Source organism: Ursus maritimus, unplaced genomic scaffold, assembly GCF_017311325.1.
Source record: "Ursus maritimus isolate PB19 unplaced genomic scaffold, ASM1731132v1 scaffold_16, whole genome shotgun sequence".
In the NCBI taxonomy this organism is placed as follows: Eukaryota; Metazoa; Chordata; class Mammalia; order Carnivora; family Ursidae; genus Ursus; species Ursus maritimus.
Window position 1 is genome coordinate 959110 of NW_024424008.1, and position 11910 is coordinate 971019.

An 11910-nucleotide genomic window follows, 5' to 3' on the forward strand; every position below is an offset into this window, starting at 1 on the left:
CATACACTGACTCGTTAATCAAATGCTTGAGCCATAGACAATGTTGTAAGAAGACAAGTGAAAATAAGTTTAGTGTGCAGACAGACAGTCTGGCGATTCTATTAAGTTCAGAACTAATAAGGCTTGAGTTAAAAATAACACACTATTTCAAGATCTCCATTTTATTATTCTTCCCTTGCTGCCATTTTACTGAGACCCAATGTGCGATGTGTGGTTACTTTTAATTCTCTCACCAGCTACACGGGGTTCTATACACTCATGAGTTCATGTGTATTCTCTATCCTCTATCAGTAATTCATAAGTTATATTTCTTATTATAAGCTCTGATTTTAAGTCTCTGAAATTTTCTAAAATGGTAGATAAGTGGGCGCTGCAAAGTTTTCATACATTTCAGGCACTGCACTTTTATTACTAATGCTATCTGAACATCCTCACATATGCTGGAGACACCTTTTATGTCATTTTGCTTTTTTTTCTCACATAAAGTAGTTGATTTAACTTATTATTTTTATTGTTGATTTTGAGTTTTCTTGTTGACTTGTGGGTGCTTCTTAGATATGCTAACCTAAAACTAGTAGTAAACTCTGCCAATGACTTCTATCTTGGTCTTACCTGTTAACATTCTCCATGATGCCTTTAGCTGAGAAAAAAAAAATCCTCATTTTGATGTAAAGTCATCCAAATTTTGCCTATTTTTTTAATAATTGACCCTGCTTTTAACATTTTCCCCGCCTTTTCCCTTGGATTTTAACCCCAAAGATCTATTTTCTGGACTCATTTCCTGCCTAAACTCTGAAAATCTAGAATAATGATCCTGTACCTGTGTATTGGCCACTCACCCTCCTTCCTTTCCCCCTTGGCTTCTGAGTGATGTCTCACTCTTGGCTTTTTCCAGCCTGGCCCATCTCACCCCCTAAATGCTAGTTTTATCATTTTCCTTAAAAATGCACACAGTTCATTCTTTCTTTCCCTTTTTTGTTCTTGCTCTTTTCTATTTGAGAGCCGGTGCCATTAACTTCAAAACGACCTTGAAAGTGCATAGAAATAATTATCGTTCATATTTTCCACAACATTCGTTTCCATATCATCTTGTCCATCTATCCAAGCTGTGTTATCCCTCCTGGGAATAATACAAATGCTCGCTGAAATGAAAAATTATGGGTCTCAGGCCTTATTAATAAACAAGGAAACAATCAACAAAACTAAAAGACAACCTATGGAATGGGAGAAGATATTTGCAAATGACATATCTGATAAAGGGTTAGCATCCAAAATTTATAAAGAACATATCAAACTCCACACCCAAAAAACAAATAATCCAGTTAAGAAATGAGCAGAAGACATGAAAAAAATGAAAATTTTTTTCAAAGAAGAATACAGATGGCTAAGAGACACATGAAAAGATTCTCAACATCACTCATCATCAGGGAAATACAAATCAAAACCACGATGAGATACCACCTCACACCAGTCAGAATGGCAAAAATTAACAACACAGGAAACAACAGATGTTGACAAGGCTGTGGAGAAAGGGGACTCTCTTACACTGTTGGTGGGAATGCAAAGTGGTGCAGCCACTATGAAAGACAGTATGGACGTTCCTCATAAAGTTAAAAATAGAGCTACCCTATGACCCAGCAACTGCACTACTAGATATTTACCCAAAGGATACAAAAATACTGATTTAAAGTGGCCATGCACCCCAATGTTTATAGCAGCATTATCAACAATAGCCATACTATGGAAAGAACCCAAATGTCTACCAACTGATGAACAGAGAAAGAAGATGTAGGATAGATAGATAGATAGATAGATAGATGATAGATAATGCAATAATACTCAGCCATCAAAAAGAATGAAATCTTGCCATTTTTGCAATGACATGGGTGAAGCTAGAGTGTATTATGGTAAGGGAAATAAGTTAGAGAAAGATAAATACCATATTATTTCACTCATACGTGTAATTTAAGAAACAAAACAGATGAATATAGGGGAAGGGGAAAAACAGGGGTAGGCAAATCATAAGAGACTCTTAACTATAGATTATAAACTAAGGGTAGATGGAGGGAAGTTGGTGGGGGATGGGCTAGGTGGGTGGTGGGTATTGAGGAGGGCATTTATTGTCATGAGCACTGGGTGTTATATGTAAGTGATGAATCACTAAATTCTACTCCTGGAACCAATATTACACTATATGTTAACTAACTAGAATTTAAATAAAAACTTGAAGAAAAGTAAACAAGAGAAATACCATATGTGCTTCAGTTGCATAAAGCAGTAGTTTCTAGCCTATTTAAGTATAAGGATGGGTTTTGGGTAAGTTTTTATCTACCTGTATAAGGAATAATTTTGCTTTCAGCAATTGCATATTGAAAAAATACATTATGAAAAATATAGCTATACCAAAGAAATATTGAATTAATTGCACATTATTACTCATAGAATTTATATACTCTGAAAAACACATATATGCATTTAAATTTTATTCAAGTAATCTACAAAAGACGGTTGATAAATGCTTAGACTTACACATTGTTTGCAGTAGTTTATGGCTCTCTAGGCATCAGAAGCCCACAGGCTGGGAAACACTGATATAATGGATTTTTTTTTTTTTTTGTCCTCTTGGTCTCTGCCTTTCATCACCCCCCAGATATTCTTTTTCTACTTCTATTTAATTATTAATAAATCTGTTTTGGCAATAAAATAAATAAATAAATAAATAAATAAATAAATAAATAAATAAATTTTATTATGAAATAAATGTGATAGCCTAATTTTAAGTCCATAGTATTAACATCATTTTTAATAAGGGACACATGGTTTTAGGGGTTGACAGGAATTAAGATGTTCTGAGACAATTATCACTGTAACTGAAAGAAATTGGTTTTGATCATGATATTAAATCTGAGTTTGGTTTCACATAAGTTGCCATGTTACTCTACCAGGTTATGTTGCCAGCCACAGGGAGCTAGTATTTTTCTTGGTGGTAATTTAGACCACAACTAGCTTGCTCCATATAGCCCACATGGAGACGTAACTTTAGCTATAATGAAAACAGGGATTAAAGGTTGCCTCAAAAGGCATACGAGGTAATCATATCTAAGGACTCTGTGGTGTTTACCATGGCAGAAAATCTTCTCTCCATTTTTAAAACTATTCCTTTCACCAGTGTTCATTTGCCACAATTACGGTGTTAGATACGTTAGAGCTCAGAGAGAAAAGTATGGTCATCTCTCCAGACATTATTTCCTAAACTTAAAGTTAAGATCACTTTCTTGAGAAAGCCTGTGGAGAATGTTTAATCTTAAATTTATTTAGCCAAGATTTAGTGATGTTTAGAAGTGTTTCTGTAACGTCCTAAAGCCTTATTCTGATTTCTTTTTGTCCTTCCATTTTGTCATCATGGAAATATAGAACAAATTCAGGAAAAAAAAAAAGTGAACTTTAGAGTTTATTTAATTCAAACATTTTGTCAAAATTTTGGGAAATACTCAATACACAACTTTTAAAATAAAGAGTACATCTTGACAATTGTTATAAAATTAATAAATATTAGCTAATGACCCCCAAAGGTATACAAGTTATAGAATAGTATACATTTTAACAACTCCCCATCTAACCTAAATAAGAGATTTCACTATTCATATGTGTGATTTTTATCTCCAAAAATCTTGCTAACTTACATTCACATTAAAAGCATACACAAGTCTCTGTATCTTAACAACCTCAGCAACACTGGATCCTGATGAACATGTTTTATTTTTCCAGTTGTATACCAAATATGAAATTGTATTTGACCTCTTATTTTATTTTTTTCTCAAAATATACCTTTTATTATCATTTTGATGTCTGAACTGTAGTAATGCATTACCAAGCAAAAATTATTAAATTACAATTTTATTTTTTTATTTTATTTTTTTAATAATAATTTTTTATTATGTTAGTCACCATACAGTACATCCCTAGTTTTTGATGTAATGTTCCATGATTCCTTACTTGCGTATAACACCCAGTGCACCATGCAATATGTGCCCCCCTTAATACCCATCACCGGCCTATCCCAATCCCCCACCCCCCTCCCCTCTGAAGCCCCCAGTTTGTTTCCCAGAGTCCACAGTCTCTCATGGTTCATTCCCACTTCTGTTTACCCACACTTCATTCTTCCCTTCCTTCTCCTACTGATCTTCCTGCTATTTCTTATGTTCCATAAATGAGTGAAACCATATGATAATTGTCTTTCTCTGCTTGACCTCTTATTTTAAATTTTGTGGTTATTGAATTTTAAATGAGATTGAACATATTTTAATATTTTATTGACTATTTCAGTTTCTAAGTACTGACAACTTAAATTCTATATCTTGTTTTTATTGGTTATATTGTTTTTTGTCATATTGATTTGTAAGTGTGTTTTGTCTGAGTAAACTAATTTTGTCATGTGTTGAATTGCAAATAGTTAAAAGTTTGATATTTCTTATTGTTTTAATGTATCGCCATATATGTATGTGTGTTTGTGTCAAATTATTGATTTTCATTTTAAACTCTCGTTTCCTATCTGGAAGCTACAGCTTATTTAAAAATATTTGTAAAAGAACAGTTTTTCCTTAATTTTACAGTTTCAGTTTTATATGTATGATATTGGTATAAGCATAAATGATTTTGGAATATTGTAATAACTGTATTTGTGTTAAGAAATTAGCCATAGGGCAGGGGGATGGGGTAAATAGGTGATGGGCATGAAAATAAAAACTTGAAATAAAGAGCAATTAGGTATAGATTTATCTCTTAATCAGCTAAATGATTATTAAATAATCATATTTTCTTAAAACATTTAAATGACACTAAAAATTCATTAAATTTATTCCTTATTTTTTCTATGTATCTACTGTTACTTCTGTACTTAATATTATGGTATATTGAGATGTGTGGGTGTGGGTGTTCTTTGTTCTTATATCTTATTGTATAAAATATTGTTGTTTTATATGTATTTTATTAATTTTAGAAATGACTCCCAAGCATTACTTGAACTGTATTTTTTTAAAGATTTATTTATTTATTTATTTATTTGAGAGAGAGAGAGAGGGAGCATAAGCTGGCAGAGGGGCAGAGGAAGAGAGAGAGAGGACCTTTAAGCAGACTCCCCACTGAGCAGGGAGCTCAATGCAGGGCTCAATCCCAGGACCCTGAGATCATGACCTGAGCCGAAATCAAGAGTTGGACATTTAACCAACTGAGCCACCCAGGTGCCCCTTGAAATGTGTTTTTTAAATTCTATTATTTCTCTTTTAATCTTTCCTAAGAAACTACAAAAATCCTGTTAAAAATATTGCTATTTGTTTAGCCCAGTGAAACTATGGAAATATTTAGAACAGATACAGTTACATAGAGTAAGGAATGTATTTCTATTTCAGGTGTATGCCCTTACAACCTGTATCAGAGTTTTAATGATTTCCTTTTTTTCTTTTCTTTTCTTTTTTTAGACAGAGAGAGAAGAGGGGCAGAGAGAGGGAGAGAGAGAATCTTAAGCAGGGGGCCTGATCTCAGAACCCTGAAATCATGACCTGAGCAGAAACCAAGAATCGGACACTCAATCGCATGAGCCACCTAGTCACCCAGAATGCTTATGATATTAACAAATTTTTAGGAAAAGATCTTTGAGTATTACACTTAGAGTCAGTTTGAAGTCAATAAGAACATTACCTTCTTCCATCTCACATGAACATTTTAAATAATTTCTTAATTAATCTCATTAACTAATAAATAAAGAAATAACATTAAATTATCAACCTATAATGAAAATTCTTGACTTTTTCCCTACTTTAAAGAAAATGACAAAAATATGAAAAATCTTTTTTTTTTTTTACATAATCATTGCTGTTTTAAACTCTATCTCTTTGATTATAAGTTGAATGGAAAAAACTTATTTCTTAAATAAATTCAGATTGGTGATTCTTTTCAGTTCACAAAGTAAAGAGGCATAAATAATTAATTATATGTTTTAAACCAGATTCATTTACAGTGTAGCCTCATTTACATTATGGAAATTACTTCCAAGTTTTTAATCATTTGACTATTTTTCCTTATTTTTGAGTTGTGAAATCTATATTTGATACACATTTAGATGCATTTTAATGGGAAGTAGGAAAAAAGACAAATATGATATTGTAAACCCAATGCCATTTTACCTTTGAAGACTGGAAGTTATTTTTATTTTCAGTCTACTACACCATTCACGATTTGCTCAAATCTTGAGTTTCCAAAATATAAGGACTCCGAAGGAATCTTAAAAGAAATGCACATTTTCCCTAGGTAGAGTTCTTCACCCATTCTTCTATTTTTATTTTACACATTTTCTAAAAGATTAACATTTAAGAGCTATCAATTTATACACTTATATATTTGCTATCAGTAAGCTGATCTCATATATATCCATGCATCTTAATACATTTTACATGTATGCCAGAACAAGCCAGCCTCTTCAAGAATGCATGTTATGAAGATTGAGTCATGAGATTATTGATTCAGACCCCCAACAATACAAGAGGGAAGAGGACTATGAATTACAGTAGTTGGAGAAATCCTTTAAGGACATGGAATGCTTGCCAAGTTTGCTCTCAGAAGCTTATGGACAGAGTTCCACAAAGCAATAAAGATCAGCTCTATCCAGTAGCATACGTACGAGTATTTTTCCTAATTTGGTGAAAAGAATGAGAAGGATGAAGATGAGTTGTTGCTACAGATTAGAAAAGGTAACGGTGTCTTCTCTCTTCGAGATCCTCATGAATGAAATTCCACATGGTTTCAAGTACAGACTAGGCTTTATTACTTTCCCAAATGGCAGTTATCTGACCTCACATTAATTATTAAGGGAATGTGGTTTTACCATCAGTAGGAAATGCCCTTACAAAAAAAAAAGTTTTGCCTTGCTGATATTTATCAAATCCAGAAAAGATAAAAGAAATTCCTGTAAAGCAGATCAGTGAAACATTTATTCCACACAGTAAAAGACATAAATTTCTGTAAGACTTAAATTAAGATTGTCAGTTGAGTAGTCATTAGAGATATGTAAAAAAGTGATAGAAGTTCTTCTGAGAAGCAGGAAACAGAGTTGTCTGTTGACAAATTAATGAAAAGAAAAGGGTGATGATGCTTTGGAATGACTCTCAATCAAACTACCAACCAGTCTGAAAACATCACTTAAGGTTAGAAACCAATTGTAATGTCTATATTGATCAAGGCAACCACACCAAGTGGTGATAAAATTGTGCCTCCAGGGTTGAATATACCCTGTGTGTTTGGATGACTTCTTTGTAGATATTCCTTGCAAGTTCAACTTCTCTGGACAACTGTAAATATTACTTCTCTAGTCAGAAATAATAACGAAATGTGATGAATGACTCTACTATCAGAACTTCAAACTTAGGCTTGATTACTATTGATTACTATTTTTGATACTTACGAATCTTTCAAGTAATGGCATGTCCTGGAAGTCTTAGTTTTTCAGTGGCTTTATTTTTAACTTCCTTAAATAAATATATTCCTTCCCTCTCCCTGCCTGAACTTTTCTACATGTAAACCACTCGTGTCTATGTAATCCAAAGCGTTTTACTCTCTCTTCATGGAGAACCACTTCTGAATCCTGCCACGGATCTGCTGGGTCTTCACACTGTAGATGATGGGGTTCATCAGGGGTGGGAAGATGATGTAGATGTTGCCCATGAGGACGTGGACCACAGGAGAGAGGTGTTTCCCGAAACGGTGCACCATGGTGAGACCAATAATTGGGATATAGAAAACCAGGACAGCACAGATGTGGGAGACACAGGTCTGTAAGGATTTTAGCCGCTCCTCCCGGGATGCAATTGACAAGACAGAATGCAGGATCAGAATGTAGGATACAAGAATTAACATGGAGTCAAACAAAAGAGTACAAATCACCAGAGCCAAGGCATAGAAACTGTTGAAACGGATGTCAGAACATGCTAGTCTCAGTAGGTCTTGGTGAAGGCAGAAAGAGTGAGAGAGGATGTGGGAACGGCAATAGTGGAAAAACTTTAGGCGGATTATGGGAGCAAGGATGAACGCAAAACTCCTAACCAAAATTCCCAGCCCAATCTTAATGATCCTGGCACTGGTTAGTATGGACGTATACCTCAGAGGATTACAGATTGCTGTAAAGCGATCAAAAGCCATGGCGAGAAGGACTCCAGACTCTGTGAGGGACAGACCATGGATGAAGTAAGTTTGGGCAATGCAGGCATCCAGGCTGACTTCCTGGCTGAGTCCCCACAAGATCCCCAGCACTGTACGCACTGTGGACAGCCCCATGCACAGGTCAGTGAGGGCCAGCATGGCCAGGAAGTAGAACATGGGTTCATGCAGGCTCGGCTCCGTCCGGATCACATGCAGCACCAGGCAGTTCCCTGAGAGTACCATAGCATAGATACAGGAGAAGGGGATGGAGAGCCACGGGTATTCCCGTTCCAGGCCAGGGAAGCCTGTTAGGAGAAAGCTTGAGGAATTGGTGTCATAAGCAGGAAAAGCAGGCATGGGTAATGTGAAGTATTCTCTCTATGAGTCAGCACTGTGTCCATTTGGTAGGTAACTTTCATACAACTTGTTTTCTCATACAGGATCAATCTGAACAAAAGTGGTGTATGTATGTAATACAGAATTCTTTACACTAAAAAGTCACATTTACTGTTGTTCACATCTGTTATCCAAGTACATCTCCACTCTGAGGAATCTTGTTTTATTTCTACTTAGTAAAACATTGAGGGTAGACAAAAGAAAAAGTGGTCTAAAATAGGTTTTGTCTTTTCCCAAGCAACTAGCGATCATGATAAATTCTGACTTTCCAGATGTCTATTAATTTTTCAGAGTATTTGTAAAAAGTAGTTACCCTTCACCTTCAGGATGCAATTCAGTCTGTCTCTTCATATGTTCTGTGATTCAATCTTTTCTCTTCTATCAGGCAATTACTGCCCAAGCCTCAACTCAGTTGCAAAAACTCAAGATATATTTGAATCTCTGCTCCCAAGAAAGTAGATCGTATCTTTGTAAGTGTGTGCATGAAGAGAGAGCTAGAGGGCTGTAGTGTCTAACATCAGCAAGGAGATGGGTATAAATGGACCCCATGTCCCTAGAGATATTCTGTTCACATTTTAAAGTGAATGATCAAAATAGCTATTATCTGACTGCAATCTGGAATTATCCATGGGGAATGCACTTGTTTTATTTAACAGACACATATTCCATTTGATGTTCAAACACTGTTCCAGGAGTTTAAAAACTATTAGGGAAACTAATATAACACTGTATGTTAGTTATACTTCCATTATAAAATAGATAATATCACACAAACCCTAAGGAGGAGGCACTATTGTGAGCCATGCTTTATAGATGACAAAATCGAGTTGAAGAGAGGTTAAGCAGCTTGCTAAAGTCGCAAGTAAGCAAAGACTCGAATCCTTGCAGGCTGACTCAAAGGCACATGCTCTTAACTGCTCATCTCCGTCTTCAGTTTCACCGTGATCGCTTTTCAGTGCCCGTTGCTTTCATATGGTATGAGGTTGAAAGGTTCAGGGGTTCTCTCTAATCTTTAAAACTACATTAAAAATGTCTCATTTATCAGTTCTATTTGCTTTCAACAAGATCATCAGTGAGTTTAAGACCCTCTATCATACTCCCTTCACAAATCAGGCATTCGACTCTCACCAGCTACCACGAGGTAGATACTCTGTCCTTCTGTCGCTCTGGAGACTTCGGTGTTTGTGAGCAACTGTTTTTCATCAGTCACAAACTTTCTCAATTAGAGCTTCTTCCCCCCACTACTGCCAGCTTTACTGAGGTAGAATGGACTCCTAGCCTTGTGTAGATTTGAGGGAGCAGTGTTGATTTGATATATTTACATATTTCAAAATGATCGCCGCCGTAACATTAGCTAACACCTCCATCCTGTCACATAATTTCCATGTTTTTTTTCTTGTAGTGAGAACATTTATGGTCTATTCTCTTAGCAACTTTCACATACATGATACAGTACCATTAACTATAATCACCATGCTACATGTTAATCCCCGGAAATCGTTAATCTTATAACTGGGAGTGTGTACCCTTTGGCGAATATCTCCCCACTTCCCTCACTCACCAGCTGCTGGGAACAACCACTCTACTTTGATTCTGAGTTCAGCTCCAATAGATTCCACATATAGGGAATATCATGCGGTATTTGTCTTTCTCTGACTTATTTCACTTAGCACCATGTTTTCAGATTTATCTAAGTTGTTGCAATGCAGGATTTTCTTCTTTCTCATGGCTGAAAATATTATTTATTAATATCAATATTATTTATAAATATATTCATATATATTTATATATTTATTATATATAATATTTATATTTATTTATATATAATATTTATTAATATTTAATTATTTATCATAATGTTTTAATAAGTATATATATATGTCACATCTTTATTCATGCATCTATAGACAGATACTTAGGTTGTTTCTATATTGTGGATAGTACTTCAATGAACATGGGCGTGCAGATATTGAAACCTGCCCAGTTACATTTAAGTATCTTAGTGTTTTTTTTTTTTATGCTATTGTAAATGGACTGATTTCCTTATTTCTTTTTTGGGTGTTTTGTTTTTAGTGTATAGAAATGCAACTCTTTTCTGTATGTTGATTTATGTCCTGTAACTTTACTGAATTTGTAGATTAATTCTAGCTTTTGTATGTGTGTGTGGAATTGTCAGGATTCTCTCTATATAAGATCATATCTGCAAACAACGGCAATTTTACTTTGTCATTTCTTATTGGGATGCCTTTTTCCCCTTTTCTTGCCTGAATGTTCTGCCTAGGACTTCCAATTATGTAGAATAAAAGTGGGGAGAATGGGCACACGTCTCTTATTCCTGTTCTTAGAAGAAAAACTCAACCTTTTGCCCCTGAATATGATATTGGCCAGGGGTTTGTCATATACGGCCCTTATTATGTTGAGGTATGTTTCTTTTATACTCAATTTGTTGAGAGTTTTTATCACGAAAGCAGATATATTTTGTCAAATGCTTTTTCTGCCTCTATTGAGATGATCGTATGATTTTGTCTTTTATTCTATTAATGTGATGTATCACATTTATTGATTTGCTTATGTTGACTTATCCTTGCATCCCAGGGATAAATCCCACTAGATCATGACATATGATCCTTTTAGTAGACTGTTGTTGCTTTGTGTGTTCAGTGTGCTAGTATTTTGTCAAGAATTTTTGTATCTATATTCCTCAGGAATATTGGTCTATAGTTTTCTTTTCTTGTAGTGTCCTTATCTGGCTTCAGTATTAGGGTTATGTTGGCCTTGTAAAATGAGTCTGGAAGTGTTCCTCCTCTTCAGTTTTTTGAAAGAGTTTGGGAAGGATTGGCATTAATTCTTCTTTAAATATTTAGTAGACTTCACCAATGAAAACATCTGATCTTGGGCTTTTCTTTGTGCAAGGGATTACTGATTCAACCTCCTTACTCATCATTGGTCTGTTCAAATTTTCTATATCTTCATGATTCAGTCTTTGTAAGTTTTATGTTTTAGGGAACCTATCCATTTCTTTTCGGTTATACAGGTTGTTGGTGTATAATGTCTGTAGAAGTCTCTCATGATTTTTAGTGTTTCTGTGGGATCAGTGATAATGTCTCATCTCCTTTCTGATTTTGTTCACTTAAGCCTCCTCTCATTAAGGTAATTGGAACAATATTAATGCCATAGCTGTGTGATCTTGAGAAAGTTTCCAGTACATCTCTCTAGCCAAGTGTCATCCCACAGCAATCCACTTACATAGTTTTAGATATTCTAAGTAAAATTAAATGGGTGAAACAAGTTTTAATGTTTTATTTAGCTTACTAAATCTAAAAT

General features: G+C 34.8%; 1 protein-coding gene across 1 annotated transcript; it reads right to left on the reverse strand.

The window, feature by feature from the left end:
• Nucleotides 1-7602: 7602 nt before the first annotated feature.
• On the reverse strand, nucleotides 7603-8547 carry LOC103680790 (olfactory receptor 51V1-like). The gene has a single exon (XM_008710272.2). The coding sequence runs from the start codon at nucleotides 8545-8547 to the stop codon at nucleotides 7603-7605; it is 945 nt and encodes a 314-aa protein (XP_008708494.2).
• Nucleotides 8548-11910: the final 3363 nt, after the last annotated feature.